The 27,741-nt window shown below is 43.0% G+C and overlaps 1 protein-coding gene across 1 annotated transcript in view; it reads right to left on the reverse strand.

Moving 5' to 3' along the window:
- Positions 1-27,741, reverse strand: part of reck (reversion-inducing-cysteine-rich protein with kazal motifs) — a 101,708-nt gene that overhangs the window by 25,412 nt on the left and 48,555 nt on the right. Inside the window, exons 11-19 of the mRNA XM_050056071.1 lie at positions 24,758-24,970; positions 22,490-22,626; positions 20,411-20,554; positions 20,138-20,326; positions 12,781-12,903; positions 12,035-12,206; positions 8,663-8,852; positions 3,905-4,115; positions 3,690-3,763 (exon numbers count right to left, since the gene is read on the reverse strand). Coding sequence (XP_049912028.1) covers positions 3,690-3,763; positions 3,905-4,115; positions 8,663-8,852; positions 12,035-12,206; positions 12,781-12,903; positions 20,138-20,326; positions 20,411-20,554; positions 22,490-22,626; positions 24,758-24,970 — 1,453 coding nt within the window. The remainder of the gene's footprint in view (positions 1-3,689; positions 3,764-3,904; positions 4,116-8,662; positions 8,853-12,034; positions 12,207-12,780; positions 12,904-20,137; positions 20,327-20,410; positions 20,555-22,489; positions 22,627-24,757; positions 24,971-27,741) is intronic.

A 27,741-nucleotide genomic window follows, 5' to 3' on the forward strand; every position in this document is an offset into this window, starting at 1 on the left:
GGTAGTGACAGCAACACTGCCCCCACGGTTCCCGGTGGTACTGCTCCGTTTGGCCCGTATCCGTAAGCTTTATGGAAACGTGCAGAAATACGGACGAAATGAACGCGGAGCACGGACAGAAGGCTCCGTCCGTATCCAGATCCGTATTTAACGTTGAGTATAAATGGGCCTTTACTCGATGTTGGCAGTGGGAGGGCGGTGAGATCACCTCCCAGTCCTCCCATTTCGTGCTGGGCACTGACGCGTACCACTGATTGTACTATGTGTGGCAGATGCGCATCTGCCACCGCTGTCCATGAACGTTTAAAACGGAGAGTATGTCCGCGCCTTAAAGTGACATCACTTGGAAGATTAATCAGAGTTCACACTATGTACAGTAAAACACCTGGATGTGTGTGAGCTCCTCTGATCCTAAAGTTTTATTCCATGAATAAATAAAGTTAGTAAAGTTAACACCTGACAGATAAATGAGTGACCTGGTGTTGTAAAGCAGCCTAAACAAACAGAGGAGCTCTCAGCAGGCTGAGCTGTGGCTGTAGTGCAGCAGCACAGTTACACTCATATTCTCATGTATCTTCGCAGCTGCAGATCAAATCAGCTCTGCTTGTGTTTGGTATTAACGGGCTTAATGCTGAGTCTTACTATGATGTGCTTGTGCTGGGGATTACAGCCAAGTTGACTGACAGCCAAAGGGGCTTTGTTGTATAATTAAGCTGATCGGAATGAGATGCCGGTGGGACTTATTAGCAGCTAACATGTCAGCGTTTAGGCATCAGCAGGCTTCAGGCTTTACTGCTGCTCAACAGGCTGGGCACACACACACACACACACACACTGGGGAGGCTCAGAGGAGGCATGTGAGAGAGCGCTGTGGCCAAAGGTGGAAGGAAGTAACAACTTCTGATTAATGTGTTAATTTACTTTTGGGATTTTCCTATGGAACAAACTGGCAGCAAACAGTACAATGTCATACATGTGCTGTAGAGTGAGGGCACCTGAAGATACTGAGCAACATGTCACCTGTCTGACAACCTCTACTTAACCCTTTATCTTGTTGTTATGTGGGCTTGTCTGTCAAACTAACCACCGTATATAGAGGAAAGTTGTGCTATAGAATTTATCTTTTGGACTTTTCTCTAATCTTTGCTTTTAAGAGGGAAATATTAGATTATTAGAATTTACTTTTCAGGTTGCAAATGTGTCAAAGAGCCCTGACCGGAACCCAACCATGTGCGTGTGTTGCTGGTGGAAAAAACTGTCAATTCGAGGACATAGTGCATTTATTTCAACACATCCTCACTGCGACCTCGTCACATGTCCACGTTTGGTCATGGACTTTCCACGTCCACATAAGTCGTCCAAGGTACCCTGGGTGTGTTGGTTGCTGACGTTCCGGGACACCGTGTCAACTTCAGCCTGTTACATGCATTGTCTGTTTTCAAAATACACTTCTGTTTTCACAGGAAATGTACAGTTTGCATACAGTCTCTTTCAAAATAAAAGCACCACGTCAGTACAACACTACGAATAGATGTTTTCTTCCTTCAACAACAAACACACATGGTTGGGTTCAGGAAAAAAGAACAGGGTTTGGCTGGAAGCAAACACCGGCCTCCTGGGTAAAATTCGATGGTTGTTGGACCCATCCACCACCCCTCCCACCAACCCCATTTGGACTTCTGCTCCCTTAACTTCTGTTGTTGTCCTGCTGCGTCTCCCCCTGAACTCTGAGCTAGTTAACCCTAAGATGGGGGTAACTTAAACTCTGGCTCAGTTACCATGGTAACCAACTCTGTAAATTTAAACTCCATTTATTATTGTGAGTACTTCTGTAAAACTATTTTACAGTTGTGGCCCAGAAGGTGATAATAATGTAATCTATTGTGAAATATTACAGCTACATGTTATAACTTTCTAGAAATAATTTGCAGTGCAACTATAACATAATTATATGCTGATTCTACATATACTACAAATAACTATTGAAATTACAACATTAAATGAACCTTTATTTATTTTCTTTGGTGTTTTTTGTCATATACAGATATACAATGATGACAAGGCTCTGTTTGATCATGTGACGTCATCATGGGAAGTGATGGCCAAATGAAGCTTCATGAAGCATATTCTTTATTTTCTGAGCCCACTAGATGGCGTTCATGGTTTAAAGAGAGAGGCTCAAAGAATGGCAATTCAGTGTGCTTTCAACCTTTTGTTGAACAAAAAGCGCCATCTAGTGGGCTCAGAAAATAAAGAAAATGCTTCATGAGGCTTCATTTGGCCGTCACTAACCATGGGATGATATGTGACGCTATAGCCTGAGTGGACGTTCTGTTCTGTTTTTTTTAAATATACATATATATGTTGTAACACTGTGACTCTTTACACGAGACAGCTGTCAGTCTGTTAGAGCAGTTCAACTAACATGTTTATTGCACATAATGTGTAATCTCAGTTTAAATCAAAGAAATAAAACAATTTGAAAAATAACATTTTATTTGTATGGTTTCAATCAGTGTTGCCCATATACCCAGGTTATATGTGAATATTTCTTAGTGAGCAGGATGGTGGTGCAGCTGCAGAATGACAGTGAGTTTTTAAATAGACTGTGTCCAGTCTGAACGTGTTCTAACAGAATGTTTAGTCGCTGTGTTTAAATTGACAACATCTGTTAAAGTAGCTGAAATGAAGCCACTGAACAACGTGGGGCCAAAGATTCAAACAGATGTCTAGAATTTGAAATCTGTTGTATTTTTAACCTCCACGCCTTTTTAAGTGGAAATTACCATCCACGTAATTACTGGATCAGACTGTCTGTCTTTGATATAAATATATATATATTTTTCATCTTCAGTTGTCGGCTCCTGTGTTTGTCCCCGCTACAGCTTCATGATGAATTAACCTGTGTTAACTTATCGACACTTTCCCCGCTCTGCATCAGGTTTTAGTCTTTAAATAAAGGTGCACACTCTGAATACACATACATTAATATCTCTTTGTCCACTGGACAAATGGAGGCTCTGCCTTTTTTGTACCTGTTGCCATGGTGAATCATAATATCGGAGCGCCATTGATGATGGCTTTTCCCATTCACCATGCACAAGCTTAATTTAGAGTGCACATTTTCTGATCAGCTGATCTGGAACAGATAACTCACAGTTTTCCATCTCAAGGTTCATGAACTCAGAGTTCAGGATTAGAGTTTGTTAAACCTGCTCTCTGAAACAGGCCCACAGTGTGTGGAAGACTGTCAGACCTGACCAGAGCACCCACAGCGTACAGTTCGGGTCAAGGCAGGACTAAACCACTTTGACAGACACTACTTTTACTCTACTACAGTAGACTTGTTTTCAAAGTGGAAAGTGTGTGTGTGATTTTATGCGGACACGTGGGGGAAACAGGTGAAACATGATATTGAAAAGTACTGACAGTGAAAAATGACTTCTGCCTCACAGTAACAGCACTGTGTTGTTCTGAGCGTGGTGTCTGTGCAGTCTGCATGTCGCTGCTGTGGAGGACTTTTTGGATTTATAGCTCGCCCAAGTGGTCAAAATGTGTAATTACGCCTGATACCCACAGCAGCATCCAGACACAGAACATCACCTCAGTTTGTCCATCGGCACATGAATTATTTGTGTACAAGTGGCAGCTTTGTTACATAAATAAGGTGAACTGTGACACACTGGTACCTTGGAGAAAGTGTTCATCTGCTCTTTGTTCCAGAGGATCTGCAGCATGCTGGCACAGATCGGACAACAGGCTCCTGGAAAGAGGTCAGAGGTCATGGATTATTTCAGTACAACCTCCACAAACTAATGCTGCCTTCATGTCCTGAGGAAAGGCCATCAAGTGAGGTGAACACTGTCAGACGCTCGCTGCAAACATGATGATCTCTGTCACTCACCAGGTGGAATGACAGGCTGGCAGCCTGGAGCGGACAGAGGTGGACAGGGAATCACACTGCACGCAGACTCAGGGGCCACATCAGATACGGCCCCTACAGCATGGCAGGGGCCCTCGTAGTCCATGGCCACGCGGTCGGAGAAGGCGTCACACACTGTGTTGTATGTCTCACCGTTATGGCCACACACTTGCTGAGGCTTCCTACAGGCGTCCTGACAACAGATCACACCAAGCACGTGTATTGCAAGACATCAAAATCAGAACTGAAATTCTCAAGTGTTACTAACAGCTCCTCCAGGGTACAAATCCGTTCAGCTCCACGACACCAAAAGCAAACCAAAACCATACAATTTTGCTTTAGCAGTGTAGAGGTTACAACTGTCAACATTCTGGCCTGGAGTGGTGGGATAAAAATCAACAACATAGGATTTATCTTCTGAGGAGCATGAATCCAATCCACTTTATTTATATAGCACATTTTACAAATCACAGGGATTACCAAAGTGCTGTACAGAACAAAATAAGTGCCCAAAATAGCTAAAAACATAAACACAGAAACAGAGAAACAAGCGTCTCGTCAACAGCCAGAAAAGACTGGGGAAAAGACCAGAAAACTCTCAGTTTGAATTAAAAGCCAAGGTGTAAAGGTGGGTTTTTAGACGAGATTTAAAAGATTCAAGGGTGGGGGCCAATCTGACATGGGATGGAAGTGCATTCCACAATTTAGGTGCTGCAACCGAAAAAGCACGGTCACCTCTGGTTTTCAATTTTGTCATAGGGACCTCAAGTTGCAGCTGGTCAGAGGAGCGCAGTGACCTTAGGGGAGTCTTAGCATGAATAATGTCACAGAGGTACTGAGGCGCCAGACCATGTATCGATTTGAAAGTGAACAATAAGATTTTGAATTCAATTCTGAAGCGAACAGGGAGCCAGTGGAGAGAGGCCAGAATTGGAGTGATATGGTCATACTTGCGGGTTCCGGTTAGTAGCTGCGCCGCAGCATTCTGAACCAACTCCAGACGTGCAAATGAATGTGATGAGTACATTTTATATCAATATGACAGCACAGCTTTGTTGAATACTTGACTCTGATTGGTCAGTTACAGCATCCTACAGTCTATAGACTGCTCAAGACACGGACAATACCATCATCCTGGTTTCCTCATCAAATATCCAATGTTTTTTTTTTTTTTAATTGGATTGAGGATTAGTGCAGAAAATAAACTCTGTGGCAAACAAACATTTTTGATACTTAAACCTCTTGTTCAGTAAGATAACCTTCACAAATTAACACCACGTCGTTGTCATTTATGATTTTTGAAGTTTACATTCAATCGCCAGAGGTAAAAAGCCAACGTTAGGCTGTAATTAGTGATGGCCAAATGAAGCCTCATGAAGCATTTTCTTTATTTTCTGAGCCCACTAGATGGCGCTCATGGTTTAAAGAGAGAGGCTCAAAGAATGGCAATTCAGTGTGCTTTCAACCTTTTGGTAAACAAAAAGTGCCATCTAGTGGGCTCATAAAATAAAGAAATGCTTCATGAGGCTTCATTTGGCCATCACTAGCTATAACTGAACTTAAGTCAGGACTGCTTAAGTCAATGAAAACTTTATTTCTATTTGCAGTATCAAATTTGGCGGCATGGCTCTGTTCTGGGGCCTCTCTGCCTTTCCAGAGCCGACGCAGAAACCCCAAGGCGGAGAGTGGACACCTCTCTGCCCTTCCATGCGCCTGCGTGGAAAGCCTTAAGGCAGAGAAAGCAAACTTACCTGCCCTTCCATGTGCATACATGGAAAGCCTAAGGCAGGGAGGGCAGCAGTTTGGTCAAAATCTTGGGCTCTAGTTACTCCTTAAAAACTGTTTTCTCTAAAATATTTGTCAGAGAAGGCAGGTTGCAGATTGGTCTGTAATTAGAGATGACAGAACAATCTGTGTTGTCTTTTTAAGCAGTGATTTAATTAAGTCAGTTTTAGAAAACTGTAGGAAAAGTGCCTGTGAACACTGACTGATTCATTATCGTTAATTATTATACAAAACTGTTGAAAACCAGTGTTTTTTTCTTTATCATTTTCAAGTCCACTGATATAAAAAACAAAATGCATGGTGCATTCAGGTTTTGGGATAAAACTCAGTGGTATATTGTCCAGCCTTTTCTGAGTAATATTTATTCTAAAGGTCATAATCTTATTTTTAAAATAGGAAGNCATCTTTCTAAGTAGGAGAACTTGCAAAATCAGTGGCTGACTAAATACTTTTTTGCCCCACTGTATTGTCCAGCCTTTTCTGAGTAATATTTATTCTAAAGGTCATAATCTTATTTTTAAAATAGGAAGAAAATTTGTTCCATTTAGAAAAGCTGAGGTGGTCAAAGAGTTTGGGGCAGGGTTCATAGACTAACAACCGTTGAAACCATTGGAATTTTCATTCATGGGAAATGTAGGATCCAGTATTTTTCTTTTTTTTCTTTTTGTCCTTTGCAAATCTCCCAACTTTATGTAAGTGTAATATTAAGAACGCTGGATTACTATTTTAAATAACACGGTAATATAGTTGTCGTTGTCAAGATGAGAGAAGTAGTTGTGCGCACGGCCCATCCTATATGCAGTCAGTTTACATGACATTAGTGAAAATCGATTTATTGTGTTAGTTCGACTAAAACTGGACTTTTAAAATACATGTAAACATGTTAGTCTGACCAGATCATATTTCTCAAAGTCCGACTAACACACCCAGATAATGTGACTCATGTGAGGCGCTCTGAGCATGCTCCACAGTTTCTGCCCCGGGCTTTAACCCAGAAGTCGGAAGCATTAAATGTGTAAGAGAAGAAGAAGCCGGTAACAACATGGAGAAATCTACATCCAGAGCCGTGACTTTCTGGACGGACCAAATGTACAGAGCTGTAAAGTTGTCCACCATGGTACCAGTTAGCTGCTAGCTAACCGTAGCTAACTTGTTTGTCCATTGTTTGGTCTGTGACGTAATAGGTCAACAGGAAAAAGGTCCAATACTAACAAGCTGAAAAGGTGCGCAGGATAGCAACGGCTAACGAAAACTTTATCGGCTGTTTCCAACAGAGAACCAGTAGGCTATTATTAGTGAGGAAAAAGATGTACTAGCCCTATATATACCTACTACTACAGCGCGAACACCGTTCCAGTTCCATCGGTTACAGATGTAACCCGTAGGCAACTTTGGCTTGTGTCAATTGGGATGAACCTCGCTACCAAGCCGGCGAGGGTGAAGCAACTGCGCGTATGTCAGGCTCACTTCAGGTGGAAAGAGGCCCAAAGAGAGATATATTACCTAATACCAGTCTACATAACGATGTCTGTAGCTGATTGTCTGTAAAACAAAATGTTTGATTGAACTAATAGCCTGTTGTGTTGTGGAGAGTACATTATACGCCGCCTCGTTTTACCGTAGGCATTGAGTTTATTATATTAGGCTAACTGCTAAATCCATGACATGAGTAATCAGTCACATAGAAATGTGAATTCATATGTGATTACGACCAGTCTCTGCTTTGTTCTGGTGGTGGGTTAGCCAAAGTTGCCTACGGGTTACATCTGTAACAGGAAACCGATGGAATTTGGAGCCGGCGATGTTTTTATTCCCACAGCTGTTCGCACCATTTTGGTATTCCTCTGTTTACCTACAGCAGCTGACGAGGGTGTGTCGTGAGCCTGAGCCGGTGTTTGCGCTGTAGTAGTAGGTATATATAGGGCTAGTACATCTTTTTCCTCACTAATAATAGCCTACTGGTTCTCTGTTGGAAACAGCCGATGAAGTTTTCGTTAGCCGTTGCTATCCTGCGCACCTGCACGGCGTGGTGATGAACTGTCTTATTGATTTCTGTTGCCGTGCTGTCTTGCGGGCCTGCACGGCGGAGTGATACTGGCCAGAAAATAGTCCCAATTGATAGCAAGGTCTGACGTAATGCGGGGATGTTTTAAAATTATTGAAATAGTCTAACAAAACACATGCATACTTTTTTGTAGCTTAAAACCTTTTGGTTACGTGTCCCCCGTACATCTTCAGAACTACTTTTTCTCCGGTAAGCTACGGGCCATTTCTCAGAGCAGGAGGCTCGTTGAGAGTAGTGACACCGTCACATCAGAGCTACAGATGGTCAGCGTTTCACACAACTTCATGTCCAAAAACCTGAACTATCACTTTAACTGTGCATGTAAACAGACTGAATGACTTGCTGGATTTTGGCACCCTAAAAATGTATTTGACTGAACCAATCGATGACATCATGTTTAAAATTCATGATAGGACTCGGTACATAATTCAAGAATAATCAAATAGGGTCAAAACGTTGCCTTTTTCAGTCTGATACATTTGGGAGCTAAAAGCCAGTCACGATCCCACTGACCAGAAGGTCATCTGGCAAAGTGACCATCATCATTCCTCTGCACAGTCACACTCAACACAAGAATATAGCTACTGATCTGATTTAGCACTTTTCCTTTTAGTGGCACCATCAGGTTAATATGTTTGCTGTCCTTCTGTCTCCACTCTGTCCTCTACCTCACGCTGTGTCGACTCTGAAGGTAACAGCTGACTGAAAGGATACCTAAACCTTGAAGGAGTGCGCTCCACTGAGTGCCTCAACAACACTTACAGCTGCTCATGATTTTGCTCCCAGGTCTGCACTGCATAGGTGCATAAAAAAACACATAGCATAAGCTATAGTAAGATCAGCGCCGAGTGTTTCTCAAGCTGAAGACAGCAGTCTCCGGCGTAACCTACCTGGCAGTGGCCCATGTACGCCATGGTTTTCCCAGCCTGCTGCAGCTGGCACAGACTGGGGTGGACGAGGCCGTCGGTATCACACACCGGCTCCACGCTGTTCTTATCGCAGGCTGCCGGCCGGCCAACACACTCGTACTGCAGGCAGTCTGACGAGTCACTCAGACACACGCGATACTTTGGGATGCACCTGGAAACACACAAAATATGCCTTTATGTATTCATCCATACAGTGCTGCCCTCTTTCCTTACGTGAGGAGACAGGGTGAGAAGCCCCAGACCCAGAACTGTGTGTGCATTCAGTTCACATTCACACAGTGAGGAGGTAAACAACACACTCAGGATTATATTTTGGAGGAAAAACAGGTACAATAAAAGCAAAGCAACAGGAGAAAACTGCTTCCCTCCAAACACACATGGAAACCCTGCTCTATCACCATGGCAACCATCAAGTCTCCACACACACACACACACACACACCTCGACTCTTTAGAGTGTGCGCGCTAAAGGTTCTGAATGCGACATTCAGAGCATTAATAAAGCAGCAAACCACTATCTGCTCATCTGTATAGCACCTTTCCAGTCTTCTGACCAATCAAAGCACTTCTACACAACATGTCACATTCACCAAGGTGCCATCTGCAACTCAGTTAAACAACCCCACACCAATGGCAGCCATCAGGAGCAATCTGGGGTTCAGTATCTTGCCTAAGGACATCTCTTGACATGTGGAGGAGCCGAGGATCAACCGCTGATCTTCTGATCAGTGGACAACGTGTTTTACCCCCTGAGCCCCGACATAGCGGTGTAATGGTGTCCTGAGCAGAGAATGAAGTCACGATATAGACATATGAAGACATAGTTTCGCTGTTGTTAAACGTGGATCTCTATGACTAGTGATGGCCAAATGAAGCCTCATGAAGCATTTTCTTTATTTTCTGAGCCCACTAGATGGCGCTCATGGTTTAAAGAGAGAGGCTCAAAGAATGGCAATTCAGTATGCTTTCAACCTTTTGTTGAACAAAAAGCGCCATCTAGTGGGCTCATGAACATAAAGAAAATGCTTCATGAGGCTTCATTTGGCCATCACTAATGTTGTCTCTAGTCCACGTGATTGGTGCTGCTTCCACATCGTCGAGCCCACAAAGGAGATGGACTAGAGACTTTTGTCGGATAAGCCGGCTGTTTCTAGTTTCGGGTACATGGGGTACTTTTAATAGACAACCAGCAGTGCGAGGGATTGTGCCCTTTGAGGTAGAGCGGAAGCTCGAAGGCTTTTAATTTGAAACATCAGTGCAGGAAGTTCTGAGTTTTATTGACAGTCGCCCAATCAGCATGTATGACATGTCTTCGTTTATGTACTGATAGAATTAGTGCTGCATATACACCTCTAAGTCTGAGGCCATGGTTCTCTGCTGGAAAACAGTGGGCTGCCCCCTCTGTGTTGGGAGTGAGTTACAAAGAACTTCAAGTATCTCGTATCTTGTACACGAGTGAGGGTAGAATGGAGCGTGAGATGGATTGGCAGGTTGGTGTAATGTCTGCAGTGACGCGGGCGCTGTGCTGGACTATTGTGTTGAGGAGGGAGCTGAGCTGGAAGGCAAAGCTTTCGATTTACTGGGCCATCTACTAGTGATGGCCAAATGAAGCCTCATGAAGCATTTTCTTTATTTTATGAGCCCACTAGATGGCGCTTTTTGTTCAACAAAAGGTTGAAAGCACACTGTATTGCGTGTTGTGTTTGTGGGCTCAGAAAATAAAGAAAATGCTTCATGAGGCTTCATTTGGCCATCACTACCATCTACGTCCCAGCCCTCACCTATGGTCATGAGCTTTGGGTAGTGACTGAAAGAATGAGATCGCTGATACAAGCGGCCAAAATGGGGGTGTCTGGGCTCAGTCTTAGAGATAGGGGGAGGAGCTCAGACATCCAGAGGGAGCTCGGAGTAGAGCCGCTGCTCCTTCACGTCGAAAGGGGTCAGTTGAAGTGGCTCGGGCATCTGATCAGGATTCTCCTGGGCGCCTCCAGTTAGAGGTGTTCCGGGCATGTCCCACTGGTAGGAGGCCCCGGGTCAGACCCAGAACACACTGGAGGGATTACATATCTCATCTGGCCTGGGAACACCTCGGGGTCCTCCAGGAGGAGCTGGAAAGTGTTGCTGGGGAGAGGGACGTCTGGGGTGCTTTGCTCGGCCTGCTGCCCCTGCAACCCAGCTTCGGATAAGCGGTTGAAAATGGATGGATGGATGGATGGACATATATATTATACTGTACTGGTCCAGACAATGAGGAAATATAATGAAGTACTGAGTTTGCACTGACAGCAAACTATAAGGGATCAAAAAACAGAAAGACGTCTTACTAATTCTATCTTAAATTACAATAAAACATAGTCATGAAAATAAATCAATCACAGAGATTGTGACGTGTATATTTCTGATTTCTATGTCATTTATCGTTTTCATCTTGAATTTTTATCCTTTTTTTCCAACAGCAGTCTTTAAACACAGCCTAGTCTATGTGACAAATTCACAAATCCTTGAAGCCATCATAGCAGTGAAAAGGCCTCTGTAGTTGAGCTGAGTAGAGAATAATCAGAACGCTTAAATTGCTGGTGGTGTTTGAATATCATTTTACATGTTGACGGGGCTGAAAATATATTTGCTCTCAGCTTTCTTGGATTTGTATTTGGGTCGGGGTGGAAATCTTCCAAAACAGCATTTAAACTGTGGGTAAGGGGTCAAAGCTCATGGGTGGAGCGTGGGGGTGGGGGACGATGATGATCTGTGAATGAAATGGAGTAACAAACCCCACGCTGATAAAAGCCTCGGGGTGAGTTAACCCCGCTCATCACAGCCACAGCCACCTGAAACAACATCTCAGCTGCTCAGAGAGACAGATGGAAGGAGAGAGTGAAGAGAAAAGGGAGGGAAAATGCTGTAATGACTTTTTTTAGGGACTGTTCATTATTTAAGCGAGGGGAGGGGGTGGTGCAATTTTTGGCTCAAAGTAGGGACGTGCAATTTTAAATGGTTGTATTTTGTATTGATTTCAAATACTCTCTGAACCCCAAAACCCAGCGGCTGGTTTGAAAGGCATGTTTTCTTTTGAAAAAAATCTAAATTACACCGTTTATCACAGCCTGACTGTGAAAATAGAGATTACCTGAGTTGAACGATGCTCTGAGATGCTTTTAGAGGGTGCTGCCTGCTCATTGAATTACCTTCATGTGGCGTACATATAAAAAAAAATATGGTTATCTATGGTGGTGGGAGGGTCATGTATTTTCCCCAGTTACACACCCCAGTCACCCTCCCTCCTCTGATAGATAGCGAACAGTCCCTTTCTATTGAGGAGTTAAGTTGAACCTACCTCTGGTTTCTCTGGCAGGGTTTGCTGGCGCAGGGGTTACTGAGGCGGCACAGACCGAAGACAAACTGATAGTCCTTGAAACCCATACAGCGGGCCACGCAGGCGCTGGGATAGGTCCGCCCATTAGAGGCACACACTGGGACGAAGCGGTCTGGACAACTACAGGGAAGGCCTGCAGGAGGACAGGGAAGACTTAAGTATAATGGAGGTAATGAAGGCACTGTGATGGACTGAATACATTTACAGTGTAATGAGAGTTAGACTGGAAGCAGAAACTTGGCTTTCTATCATGTTGTTATCAGGAGGAATGAATCAGTTCCAGGATTAATGCTGACGGTCAACCATCGAAATCTTCCTGAGGATGTTCACTGAAGAAATATAACTACAGTATCAGACCTTTTAGCTTCTCTAAAGCTAAACTGAGACAGTAAACTGTGTTTCTTTCAGTATGTTTACATGACAGAAAATCGATTTATTGTGTTAGTCCAACTAAAACGAGACTTTTAAAACAAATGTAAACATGTTATTACGAGTCGAACTGTGCGAATTTCTCAAACACCCAGATAATGTGATTGGGAGTTGATGCTGATGCTAATGCTAATGCTAGGTGAGCAGGAACCACAGATAGAGAGGCTCTGTTCAAACAGACATTCAGTTCATCATGATGACTGGTTTCACTGAGGAGAGTCAGTGTACAAGTAAACTGTGCATTTGACAAACACACACACACACACACACACACAGACCGGTGAAGTGTTTGTGGTCCTCGTTGAAGCTGTCGAAGCTGAGACATTCTCTCGTAGAGCAGATGGCGTCACCAGCGAAGCAGGAGCAGGTGTGGCAGTCCATCCTGAAAGTCGTCCCGTGGCCTGGTGGTAAGAACACACACACACAGCAAATGTGAACAACATGTTACTGTATGTTTAGGATGTAATGATTTAAATTCCAAAATACCTGCTCTCTTCACTTGTTATGTGACTATTTCTGTTGCTGTGCAGAGTATTTGATAGGCTTTTATTATGTTTTCATGCTCGATTCATGCTCATGATGTACATAGCATGACGCTTATTTAAGTTCATTCAGTCATAAAGGCAGTGGGATATGGTGATATGGGAAAATGTAATGACAAAGCACTGTGATACAAATTGGTTTCATGGATTTATTGTTTGAGAGTCAGTTTGTAAAGTTTACGATCTGCCAGTATATAAAGACAGAGGACAGTCTTTTTTCATACTTAGGGGGTCTCTAGCAGGCGGAAGATTCTGGGGTCTAAAAATGAAGTGAAACGCCCAAGTGCACAAAAACTGCAGTTTCTCTAATGGCCACTAGAGGCTGGCTCCAAGAGTGAGTCAATACCCATTGACCCCCATGTTAAAATGCCCAACTTTACAGCAGAAATAAACATGTTTACAGCCTGGTACAGAAAATGTTTTTACCTGTTTTTTTATTTTATTATTACTCGAGCAGAATTTATACTTCAATGAAATACTCGTCACAGCGAAGCAGACCTCCGTGTGTTTCTGTAAGCTAAAACCATTTCCCTCAGTGGAAATATTTACTTTAATTTCACAGATAAGAAACAATAAATTGTGAAGACAATAAAGCCTCCACAAAATACCATATTATGTCCTGTTTGCTTCATATGAGTAGAGGAAACCTCCATTAGTTGCTAGGCTAATTTATACAGTATAGTATATAATTTATAGCGTCTTGAATTTGTTTGGAAAACGTGTTTAGTATAAGACAGTTGTTTTGTCAGTGAACCTTGTGAGTTGTAATGGAGCTGAATTTTATAACGTTACCTTTGTTAAATGTTGCTGTTTTCCTTGGCTTCATATGAGTAGAGGAAAAGTCCGCTAGCTGCTAGGCTAATTTACACAATGTAAAATGCCATTGACTTGTGCTATTAACATTAGCATGTTGTATTTGTGGGGAAAATGTGTTTAAGTATAAGACAGTTGTTTTGTCAGTGAAGCTTGTGAGTTGTAATGGAGCTGAATTTTATAACGTTACCTTTGTTAAATGTTGCTGCTGTCCCTGGCTTCATATGAGTAGAGGAAAAGTCCGCTAGCTGCTAGGCTAATTTATACAATGTAAAATGCGACAGGCTTGTGCTAATAACGTTAGCATGCTGTATTTGTGGGGAAAATGTGTCCAGATAAAGACAAGTGTTAATGTGTGTTTAATGTGTGTTTTGAATCAACTAAACTTTACAGCACTTCACAGAAACCTTCACCGCCAACTAGTGTTTTGGAGGTGTAACTGCAGAGTGACACATACACACCACCGCACAAGTATAAATGCTCACAACAGTGTGGGCTCTGCATAGACCTGACACACAAGTATAAATCCACCTTCAAAGTAACACATAATTAAGGGCGCAGCCATTTTGAGTGACAGGCTGTCTACAAGGTGTCACAACAATCTGAGTCAGATCCACCCCTTGCTCTTCCACAGCTTCACCCTCTCATCCAAATATAATCACTTCAAACTCCACAAATTCAAAATGCCAAAATGCCAAACTTGAGGTTTTAAGACATCAGTTTACAAACCAACAGATGACGTCATGGCAGCTATGTCCGTTATTACATACAATATGTGGTCTCTAGACACACCAGGGAAACATATTCATGCTGAAAAGCAATGAAAAGGTGCATTTTGCAAAATATTTCACCTTCAATTGTTGTCCTGATGCATTTACTTGTCATTTAGAGAAGCACTGATTAGTAGTGATGGCCAAATGAAGCCTCATGAAGCATTGTCTTTATTTTCTGAGCCCACTAGATGGCGCTCATGGTTTAAAGAGAGAGGCTCAAAGAATGGCAATTTACTGTGCTTTCAACATTTTGTTGAACAAAAAGCACCATCTAGTGGGCTCAGAAAATAAAGAAAATGCTTCATGAGGCTTCATTTGGCCATCACTACTGATTAGCCTGATTGTTACTGTGTCTAAAGAGGCTATGTTATCTGTGACGGGACCGGTGTCTGGGGGATGGAGAGCAGCTGTAGGGTCGTGATGGAGTTTGTTTGGAGTTTATTTGTGTTCAGAGCTTCGAGGCGTCTCATCCAGAGTGACAGAGTTTGATTTTAGTATGAATGTGACACATCTAGAGCACTACTGGTTCCTACATGAGAGCAATGATTTATCACCACCATTACTCCCCTGCTGGCTCCACTTCTTTTCTATTACATTAAAAATTCATCCATTTAAAATTCTGAATAGGCCTCAGGAACATTCGCAGCAACCTTCCATTCATTTCTCATGTTCGGGCAGAGAAAGTTAACTTTTTAAAACTCCTATATCTCATTAGGACGACTGCATAGTGTTTGAGTTTATGTGTTTTAAATGAAAATGGACAATAATAAGTGATTAGGAGGAAAACAAATAAATGCATTAGGCTAATGGATGTAAATAAGGGCTCTGTCTCTGTTAAGCTGTTGCACAGACACACACAAAACATTTTTATTGCTTACACAGTGAACAATAAAGCCGTTTAAATATTCAAAATAGATGAAAATGCTACGTGTTTATGTGCCGCTTGTTTTCTTATCTGTGGATGTTCTATAATTCAGTTTTGTCAGAAGAGCTGCTGATACACATTAAAGAGCTTTTGTCACGCTGATGCTGAAATAGAGGAATTAAGGCAACCAAAGCCCCGTTCAGACAGAGTGTTAGCATTTTCACTTTTCAGATATTTTGTCTTCCACAGTTTTACATGTTCAGTTTGATTTACTCACTGACATCTATTTATAAGTGAGACAGAGCCAATTTAAAGAGCTTTAAATGACGCACAGTGGTAAAATAGAAAACAATGAATCCTGCTGAGAGGTGGGTCGAAGTGAATGTTAAACAGTAGTGATGGCCAAATGAAGCCTCATGAAGCATTGTCTTTATTTTCTGAGCCCACTAGATGGCGCTCCTGTTTAAAAGAGAGAGGCTCAAAGAATGGCAATTCAGTGTGCTTTTCAACCTTTTGTTGAACAAAAAGCGCCATCTAGTGGGCTCAGAAAATAAAGACAATGCTTCATGAGGCTTCATTTGGCCATCACTATTAAACAGTGTCCTAAATGAGAAGCACTCAGCAAACCACGATGACTCTGTGTCAAAAAAAAAAAAGAATGCACATCATCCAAAATGAACAAATCAAACATGTGACTGTGTTTAACAGTGTTAGCTTGGTGAGGAGGAGCATTAGTTGGCTGTTGTCTTTCAGCAATGTGATATCTGGTAGTTTGACGAACTAATCTTCAGTTAACGTTCAAGGTTTCTTTATCAATACCCAAAGGTCAATTTGTTGCACGGACAGGAGACTTAACATTCCAAAACAAAACATCTCTACTCAGATCAGAATTATTAAGATCTACACTTCAGCACACACCTCCTCCACCAAGCAGCACATCCTTTGTTGTCTCTCACTATCGGCTACCACCTGCACTGGTGTCTGGGTGGAATATGATACACAAAGATCTTCAAACAACATGTCTTACCTTACTGTCATCATGACTGCCAAGTAATCAGTTTTAAAAGTCTGAAGTCAGAGGATTAGACAAAGACATGGCATTTAAATTTCTTGGCTAAGAACTTCTGCAAACAAGAATATAAACCTGCTGACTTAAAAACAAGTCTCTTGAGAAGTCTGAAAAAGGTAAGTCATATTATGTGGTGTGTCTGTCCCTGCTGTAAGGCAATAGCACATTAAATTGCCAGACTTTTGAATGGAGTTTGGCTCCGCACAAAACAACAGCGTGTGTCCAATCAAACCAAACATCTGTCTCCACTAAGCGCGCAGCAGTTCGCCCCTCTTTCGGAGTGCAGGCGAGAGAAACAAACACAAAAGCACAAAGCTGGAGGAGCAACAAACTCTGTGGGCTGGTGAGGAGAGAGGAGTGGCATGTATTTGTCTTTGTAAACAAAAAGATCGTTCATTATGTGGCACCGCTAAGTGAAAGTTCATGGATTTTGATTCTGAAAGGTTTTTGCTTTGGTGCCCCCCAGTGGCGGGATCACAGATGACAGCTACACATGATGAAATGAGATGCAGTGCAGTGTGAATGAAACTGACGAATAAAGACGAGTATGGTGCTATAAATTATGAGTGCGAGTGTTTTAGAAATTGGCTGACGGCTATAGGTTCCCCTGTAGAAATGTTCAGCGCTTGTTCTATGCGTCTGTGATGGTCCCAACAACTGATAAATCACTGCGCTGTAATGTTGAAAAAAACAGCTCACAGGAGAAGTCAGAAATCACCCAGGAGCCGACTCTATTCTATGAAAACATGACTGGTATTCAGACAGGGATAGCTTTTCTCACTTTACTCAGCCCAGCTAATTTAAGATGCTGCACATTTCTGTCCCATTCTTCATACAGCATTGTGAGTCCTCTCAGTGCACAGCTGATGTTCATCAGTCTGTGATGGTTCAGGGATAAACTCACTCCTGTCTTACTGGAGTTATCATCAAGCCACCAAGTAATCACCTTGATTTTACTGTAAATCTGGGCCAAAGCTAAAGACACTGGGTCTCATTCATGAAATGTGAACGGGACGTTTTCTACATTTCTGACGTCCCATTCCCACTTGAATCAATCTGGAGAGAGAACTCCACAAATGTATCTTCTGTGGTGGTGACACTGTGAGACCCACATTACTGACCAAACACTGAGCTATTACTGACATACAGTGATTTAACACTTAATATAGTTTGCTGTTGACTGCTCCAGTGGAGGTTTGTCACTGTCTCCATCAGGAATAATTCCTGACAGAGACTGGGAGGAGCCTCCTGCAGCCGTTGTGTTTTATTGTGTGTACTACTGTGTTTTTTTGCATCAAGTTTCCAATCAAACCATTTTCATTTATCTTCTTGGATGGTTCTTACAACAGAGGACAAAGAGTTAACGGCATCAGTTACCTCCTTTAGGCCTTTGATTTACCTGTCCCTGTCACACCACTTATAATAAAATAACAAAATATAGTATATAGTGTATAATATCTATACAGTCCTGAAGTTTTATGAAAAAGATCATGGCTTGAGTCAAAATTGGTTATCTTTTATAGCAAAAAGTAAAAAAGAAAGGGTTTGCAGATTCTTCTGTAACAGATAAAGTTAAACAGACACATAGTATCGTCTCATGTTGACCGAAGGCCCCTGTATCACATCAAATCAAAATTGTATCAAGGCACACTTTGTAATATTGGCAAATATCGTATTGTTGTCCAGAGAATTGATAAGATATCGTATCGTGATGAAACCAGTGACTTACACCCCTAGTCTCTTATAAAAACATTCAAAATAAAGGGGCATACATTCTGTAAAGCACAGGGCCGCATGGTGCAATGAAATGAAGAAATGAAAACTGATGAATGTTAGTTTATGCCAGTTCTGCTGGGAAACCTTTGGTTCTGGCTTTCATGTGAACACCACCTGACATGCTCCACCCACTCAAACATCATTGCAGACCAAGTACCCCCCCTCATGGCAACAGTGCTCCCCAGTGGCAGTGGCCCCCCAGCAGGATAATACACCATGCCACACTGCAAAAACTGTTTAGAAATGTCCTGTGGAGCGTGACAGAAAGCTCAAGGTGTCGACCTGGCTTCTAAATTTCCCATGTCCCAATCTGCTCAAGGATTCTTATGATGTGCCGGTACCCCTGATGTACCTGCGCTGACCTGTCGAGGCATGGACACAGGTTCTCTGGGAGTGTCCTGCGGTGTCTGGCACCAGGCGTTGGCGGCACATCCCTTTAGTCCAGTGGGTTGTGAGGTGGGGTAATGGCATATGCCACAGACGCTCATTCAGATTGGGATCTGGGGAATTTGGAAGCCAGGTCGACACTTTGAGGTCTTTGTCACATTCCTTGGGCCATTCCTAAGCGATGTTTGCAGTGTGCATTCCTTGGGCCATTCCTAAGCGATGTTTGCAGTGTGGCATGGTGCATTATCCTGCTGGGGGGCCACTGCCATCGGGGATTACTGTTGCCATGAGGGGGGGTACTTGGTCTGCAATGGCGTTTGAGTGGGTGGAGCGTGTTGAGTGGTATCTAAATGAATGTCAGAACTAGTGATGGCCAAATGAAGCCTGTATCTAAATGAATGTCAGAACTAGTGATGGCCAAATGAAGCCTCATGAAGCATTGTCTTTATTTTGTGAGCCCACTAGATGGCGCTCATGGTTTAAAGAGAGAGGCTCAAAGAATGGCAATTCAGTGTGCTTTCAACCTTTTGTTGAACAAAAAGTGCCATCTAGTGGGCTCGGAAAATAAAGAAAATGCTTCATGAGGCTTCATTTGGCCATCACTAGTCAGAACCAAAGGTTTCCCAGCAGAACATTGTATTGGAACGAAATAATCAAAGTTATTCACTTCACCTGTCAGTGGTTTTAATGGTTTGGCTGATCGGTGTGTATCAACACGTTCATTTTGTCTGTTGGTTTCATGAGCAATGCAACAGTTACACTCAAAGTTAAATAATTACGAACAACTAATCTCTAAGTAAGTCCTGTGTTTTTGTGCAAATCTCCATTTAGTATACACTTAGTTTAGTTTAGTATACTAAAACTAGGCTGGTTTGAAAATTACAAAGAACTTGTGTAACCGACTGCCGGAGCTGAGATGGAGATGCTGTAATGTCTGAATTAATGTATAATCAATAATATTACCTGTATTAATTAAGAAGCAGACATGGATGGTTCTTAATGCGACCAAAAGAAACCAGCTCTGACTGTTGGTAGGAGAAAGGGTGGTGTTAATCTGTAATGAAACTACGCGGCATGAAGGGAGCAGAGCCCTGCTGCTCTGATTGAGACGCTGTATATTAATCATACTTGTCCAAATGTAATTATCCTCCCCACAGGAAGTGATGAATCTAATGACTTCATTCATGAGTATCATCCAGGAATGTCGTTCACCAGCGATGCCATCACCTTTTCATCACTGCCGTCCCCATCACACACCATCAGGAGATTTAGGTAATGGATTGAGTTTTTCAGAGTTGAACACTCGGATTAGCATTAAGACACCTGTACAACATATGCAGATTCTGCTGTGTCTGAGGCTTGTTGTTTTGTCTTCTAGGGACCTGTGGACAGACATGAGGTAAGACTTACTCCTCCTCTGTCCTCCTACGACGCACGGCTTGTTGGTGTCCACACAGGGCATCTCCACACAGTTCTCCAGGCGCCCACTGGGACCACAGCTGCACACCTCGTAGCACCCGGCAGGGCCAGCGCGAGTTGGCACCTGGATACGAGCGTCCTGCTGCACCAGGAACTCTGAGGCCTCGCCCAGTTTACAGCCTGAAGACACACACACACTCTCAGGATGAGTGGCATGCTGCAGACACAGTAAAGCTGTTGAGGTGTAGCAGTATCTGTTCGTACCTGGCACACAGAGGTATGGCTGACAGTTGAGTTCATCAAGGCAGCCCTTCCTGTTGACCTGACATAGGTGGTTGTTGGGGCAGGGGTTGGGGTTGCATGGATGGACGACCTCCTCCACGATGTTGTTGCCTAGGGAACTGGGGGCTGGAGGGAGTGTGTGAAGGGGTAGGGATGGATATGGAAATGGAAAACAAGATTAAAGCTACAGTTGGTAACTTTCATGAAAAAACACTTTGAGTCATATTTGTTGAAACTGTCACTACGCCCTGAAACAAGTACGTGAGACAGTTCTTCCTACTACCTGTAATGGCATTTGCCAGAATCTACAGTCAGCAGCAACCAATCAGAGATGAGGAGTCTCTAACGCAGCATGTCGATCACAGCTCATGAACTGTGGTCAAACTGTCACACTAGGCAGTGCTGATCAAATATAAAATCAAGATTCTGTTGCTGTGCTGCATATTTCTCTCCTCAAATGTTTCAGAAACATATTTTAGTGTACTGTTTAGCTGTAAAATGGCAGCCAGGTCACAAACTTTCTCATTATGTGACACATTATGATGTCACAGTGAAGTTGACCTTTGACCTTTTGGATATAAAATGTCATCACTTCATTATTTTATCTTACTTGACATGTGTAAAGTTTTGACCTTTGACCACAAAATCATCATCAGTTTATTCTTCCGCCAAGTGCACATTTGTGTCAAATTTAAAGAAATTCCTTCAGGTGTTCGCGAGCTATTGCGTTCATCAGAATGAGACAGATGCAAGGTCACAGTGACCTTTGCCCACCAAAATCCAATCAGTTCATTGTTGAATTTAAGTGGACATTTGTGCCAAATTTGAAGAGATTCCCTCACAGTGTCCTTGAGATATGGCATTCACAAAAATGAGACAGACAAGGTCACAGTGACCTTTGACCACCAAAATCTGATCAGTTTCTCCTTGAGTCCAAATTAAAGTTTCTGCCAAATCTGATTTAAAAAAAAATCCCAAATGGTGTTCCTGAGAATGAGACAGACAAAGTCACAGTGACCTTGACCTTTGACCTTGAAAATCAAATCAGGTCATTTATGTGTCCAAATGTACATTTGTGCCACATTTGAAGAAAATTCCCTCAAGTTGTTCTTGAGATATTTACGAGAATGGAACAGATGTCACCACTTAAGGGCAAGTGCCCCAGTTTTTGGATCTACTCTGGAGAAAGTCCATCTCTGGTGCAGCTTGGCGTGGCACGACACGTCTAACCTGACGATGGAAACGCAAATCGGCGTGGCGGGGTTTGACTCAGCGTGGTAAAGGCCCATGAGGAAGTTCTAAAAACCAGGTGATTCTCAGGCAACCTCTGAAGCATTTCCTTTCCTGTCCCACCACACGCACACAGTGAGTTACTATGTGCTGCATATTGTATTTGCATACATTATGTTGATGTTGTCACTCATATTCATTATGTTAAATCAGGTGTCGCCATCACCTATGTGTATCTGCTAAGTTTATCAAGTGCAAGACACACAGAAGTCATCAATTTCCTGCCATCTTGCTTCACTCTCATCTGCTTTGATACTGTTGCCTGACAGAGCTCACTAAACTCATTGTTTTTGTGTTATGGCACATTTATTTAATATCTTTGTCTCCGTATTCTCATCAGCCTTAATTCCAGCAGCAGCAAATAAACCCACTGTAAACTACCTGCAGCACCAACAGCAGACACAGTTAGCTAAAGGCTGGAGACTATTGGTCTTGAACTTGTCGGAGGGCTAGAGGCACAACTCTAGTGTGATGCTAATGTGGCTCTGTGTCTGCTCAATGTATAAATAGCCAACTGTTTGCTAAAATGTAAACCAGAGCAGCTCAATGAGATGATATACTGTCAATGCTGTGTGTCAGCTCCTGAGCCTCTATGCTCCTCTGCCCCCTGGTGGCCACAAACTGATAAAAGCTTTTGAGGGACTGAAAGCAGCATGGTTATGAAATCTTACGTGGTATTTGAGGTTTTTAAAATGTCACAACATGAGTTATATCCATCTATAACTGAGCTCTTCTACATTTTCCTACAGGAAAGAATGACTGCTGACTCACTGAGGTATCTGTGGAGGGGGATGCAGCGTTCAGGGTCATCAATGGGCGACAGCAGCTCACAGATCCTCTCTGGAGTTTGACCTTCATGGAAACGTTTCCTGTCGCCACACTGGGTCAGGATGTCCACACAGTCTGACCTGAGGACAGATAAGAGATACACGCACTGCTTGAAACAAATCTGTTAGAATCAATCAACATGGAGTGGTCATGTGTAACTTCAGTGTCTCCAAATGCAGATTTGAGGTTTGTCAGCTAGACTGGGTGTAGAGTGAGAGGCTCTGCCAACACACACACAGCCTGTAGCTGGATGTGTGATAGTGTAATATCATTTGAGACGGGTGGGAGCTTAAAACCTGAGAGGAGGGTTGTATCTGACAAATGAATGAACAAGATATATAGCCTGAGGGGCACACACACACACATACACACACTCTCTAGACATGACACAGCAGATCCAGAGAGCAGGGCAGAGCCTCCCTCTGTCCATCAAATGTCAGGCACATTACTTCTGTTCTCATCACTCAGCGCTGACTGCAGTGGAGAGGAGCAACAGGACGAGTGAGAGGCTGAACACCTCGCGCCTTTATGAGAAAAACGAGGTCATTTAAGGTCAACAGACAAACATGCCGAGACAAATGTACACCACAAAATTCATGTAGGAGACAAATAATTACCAGTCATTACACCAAACCACATCCATAAAATGAGTCATCTGAAGTGAGCTTCCATCCATCCATGCCTTAAGTTACCACTTGGGTTTGATGCAGAATTTAGGCCATTTTTACACATAAACCAGCCTCTGAAAACAGAATCGTTTTGCATTTTTGTTTTGAAAAAAATCTGCGCTGAGACGACAGTGTTTTGATAACAATCGCGGTGCACATGGATCCGCAAAAGACACTGTAGTTTACATGCCAGGCCAGTAGTTGGTGGTGTGACTTTGTAATGAAACAACACGCGCCTACGCACATGCGCTTCCTTCTACAGAGGAGCCCACTAGATGGCGCTTTTTGTTCAACAAAAGGTTGAAAGCACACTGAATTGCCATTCTTTGAGCCTCTCTCTTTAAACCATGAGCGCCATCTAGTGGGCTCAGAAAATAAAGAAAATGCTTCATGAGGCTTCATTTGGCCATCACTAGTGAGCAGCACAAACAGAGCTCAGGAGTCCGCCATTGTTGTTGTGATGGTCGCCGTTCTCGCACATGCCTAGTGACTGGAACATTAATGCACATGAGCGAAAAGTCTCCATTTTCAGAGGAACTGCATATTGCAAGTTTACATGACAATGTAGACGGTGCTGTTTCCAGAAGTTTAAGTGAAGATTTATGCCAAATTTCAAGAAATATTGCTCGAGGCATTCTTGAGATATCATGTTCACAAGGATGGGGCGTATGTATGTATGGAGAGACGGACAAATGTGTGTATGGATGGGTGAACAACCCGTAAACATAACACCTCCTGCCATGGCTATCGTTGATGTGGAGCTATGGTGTTGAGTAATAGTCAGAAAAATGTTTTTGAAGAACATTATGATGTGACAGTGAAGTTGACCTTTGACCTTTTGGATATAAAATGTCATCACTTCATTATTTTGTCCTCTCAAACATGTGTGTGAAGTTTTGTCATAAGTAGTGCATGATTCCTGATTTAGGGCCAGAAACATATTTTATGAGGTCACATTGACCTTTGACCCAAATTTTAATCAAATTATTCTTTCGTGCAGGTGTGTCATATTTGAAGAAATTCCCTGAAGGCCTACTTTAGATATCACGTTCACAAAGTGAGACGGACGAGGTCACAGTAACCTTGACTTTTGACCACCAAAATCTTATCGGTTCATCCTTGAGTCCCAGGGAATGTTTGTGCCAAATTTAAAAGAATTCTATCGAGGTATTCTTGGGACTGAATTCACAAGAATGAGACAGATGAGGTCACAATAACCTTGACCTTGGACCTATGAACCCTGTAGTCTTAACACTTGTTCCTTACATCCAAGTGGACATTTGTGCCAAATTTGAAGAAATTCCCTGAAGTCATTCTTGAGATATTTACAAGAATGGGATGGACAAATGGACGGACGAACAACCAAAAGACATAACGCCTCTGGCCACAGCTATCGCCGGCGGGGAGACACAGAAACCCAGAAGTCAGTGCTGTTAAAAGCTCAACTTTAGTTTCACTCCACATTGACCTCCTGGTCATGTTCACCCTGTTTCTAGTCACTGTGGGAAGGAACTTGTCTCTTACAGGATGGCAGTGGACATACTTGCATATGACGCTTCCTCTGGACTTGCTGTGGCATGGTTTGATCTGCAGCGAACAGGCCACCGCCTTCCACATGTCCGGCAGACACTTCCTGATGTCCAGCACGGGGATGTTCATGAATGGCATCTTGATCGTACCGTTGGACCACAGCTTGATGTCGTTCATGGCACCCTGGTCTGACTGGACGTTACAGCTGCGGAACAGCTCTGTCGGCCTGTGGACAGACAGACAGACAGACAGACAGACAGACAGACAGACAGACAGAGGTGATTTTGGAAGAACTCAAAGTAAAATAATACTGAAAAAGTTATTTACGTAATTGCCAGCGCAGGGGGATTGAATGAGTGCCCTTAGAGGGGGTCCCTGTGGATAATGTGAGGGTTGTTTTCTTCTCCCACTGCATCAGGAAGTGTCTTTGATGTCTGATTGGTGGGTTTGGTCTCAAGTGAGTCAGCTAATTGGTGGTTTAACTGGAGAAGGTTCCAGTTCTGGGTGTGGTTACATCATTCCATTTGCTTCTGATGAGTGGAAGCTTTGTTTATCTTAGACGACCGTGTGTGTGTGTGTGTGTGTGTGTGTGTGTGTGTGTGTAAAACCCTGGATCCTTAACTTTATTTAACCCCCAAATGGTCAACAATGGTTTTCCTCTCAACCCAAAACTAAATGTGGCACTCAGCTGATTCTTGTTAAGAGCTGCTACACTGATGCTCTTCCCTGAGCGCAGTGATGGAGAGTTGCAGTCCCGGCAGTTTAATCAGCGCTGCTGCAGCACGAACGCCGATCAGCCTAAACATTCAAACCACTGCCAGGTGAAGTGAAAAACTTTGATTATTTTGTTCCAATGCATTGTTCTGCTGGGAAAGCTTTGGTTCTGGCATTCATGTGGACACCACCTGACATGTTCCACCCACTCAAACACCATTGCAGACCAAGTACCCCCCCTCATGGCAACAGTGCTCCCCAATGGCAGTGACCCCCCTGCAAAAAAACGCACCATGTCAAACTACAAAAACTGTTTAGAAACGGCCTGTGGAGCGTGACAAAAAGCTCAAGGTGTCGACTTGGCTTCCAAATTTCCCCGGTCCCAATCTGCTCAAGGATTCTTGTGCCCCACATGTACCCCTAATCTTGGTCTGCAACAGCAGTTGGGGGGATGGAGCGTGTTGAGTGGTATCTAAATGAATGTCAGCACCAAAGGTTTCCCAGAAGAACATTGTATTGTAACAAGACAATCACCTGTAGGTGGTTTTAATGTTGTGGCTGATCGGTGTACAATCCGGCCTCTTCATCCTCTTTTCAAACAAAGTTATAAAATAGACATTTTCAGGTCGAGCACAACAAACCCATCTATCACAACTTCACAGTCTGTTTCATTGTGTTTTTCCTTCCTTCCTGATTGATTGTCTTTCATCTCCAACTCATCATTGTCTGGTAGTACATCACCATGAATATCACATCTGCCTCTAACAGATGTATTGTTGCTTTGCACTGCATTACTCTTTAGATGGATAGAAAGCTTTTATTGTGCATGAAGGACATTTGTTTTCACAATCTGCACATGTTTATGTCTCACAAGAAAAACACGAGGAACACATACGGTGGACATATGGTCATATATACACATATACATTCATGCTCTTTCCTTTATCCCCACATCTACTCGTGTACACAATGTGTTATTGAGGTCTGAGAGGTCAGGTGTAGGGAGGCAGCATGTCTGATACTGCTGAGTTTCAGTAGACAATCAGTGTCTCAAATCGCATACTTCTGTACTAAACACTAGTGAGATGAATGACAGCAGTAGCACATGTGCAGTTAGTGATGGCCAAATGAAGCCTCATGAAGCATTTTCTTTATTTCTGAGCCCACTAGATGGCGCTCATGGTTTAAAGAGAGAGGCTCAAAGAATGGCAATTCAGTGTGCTTTCAACCTTTTGTTGAACAAAAAGCGCCATCTAGTGGGCTCAGAAAATAAAGAAAATGCTTTATGAGGCTTCATTTGGCCATCACTAGACAACACTTAACAACAACAGTGGTGACAGAGCTAATGGTGTTAACCAAGGAGGGAGCTAGAGGGTGGGCGCACAAAAAAAAAACAGAAAATGCTTTATGAGGCTTCATTTGGCCATCACTATGTGCAGTACATCGCTGATTAGAAGATCAACAGTCTAAATAAATAAAAATATTTAAATCATTTTTCAGCACTAGATTCACTGGAAAGGCCAACAGATGGAAAATGACTTTTTAACTCCCCCACAAAGATTTGTAATTGTCTCAGGCAACAGAGGATGTAGACCTACTTGATACTTTTATACTCTTGTTATAGTTCAGTGTCCTGTGCTCAAACCTTTAAACCTCTGTAGCTCCAGTGCTGCGTGCACAAAGTTAACGTGCAGCCCTGCTATTCATTTTTTATCAGCTGTTTATTTTCAAACAGGGAAAAAACCCTGTCTTTGCATTTTATTTTGATCACAGTCTGGTTTTATAAAAGTGCTTGTCACATTTCAAATGTGGCTTTGACTTGCAGCTGAACATGGAGCTCCCTTCATCGAAAATACCAAGATATGAATTTCTGTCCATATCCCCCAACCCTACAACCGAAAACCTCGATGAGACTGTCCAAAAGTGTGCGTCGTTATCCTCATTTGACCCCATAAACACACAGAGGACCTATTTTCAAGGTGGAGCGTTGACCGAAGCGAGCAGTGCATGCATGAACCAAATAAGCAGCTGCACTGGGAGAGGCCCGCACAGTCTGTGTGGCCAAGACCTTCCACTTTGCACTTGTGCTCGTGTGATTAAAATATGGCCCACAGTGTTCTTAGATAGAGATCAAAGAGGCAGCAGGATGCAGTCAGGCGGAGGTTATGATGCCAGGCTCTTCACCCAGCCTTCGAGTGTGGCCGTTGGGAACAGGAAGACACACTTTTGCCTGTACACACACAGTACGTCATTCAAACTTTTTTTTCAAGCATAAGAAGCCTC

This window comes from Epinephelus moara, chromosome 11 (assembly GCF_006386435.1).
Source record: "Epinephelus moara isolate mb chromosome 11, YSFRI_EMoa_1.0, whole genome shotgun sequence".
Taxonomy (NCBI): Eukaryota; Metazoa; Chordata; class Actinopteri; order Perciformes; family Serranidae; genus Epinephelus; species Epinephelus moara.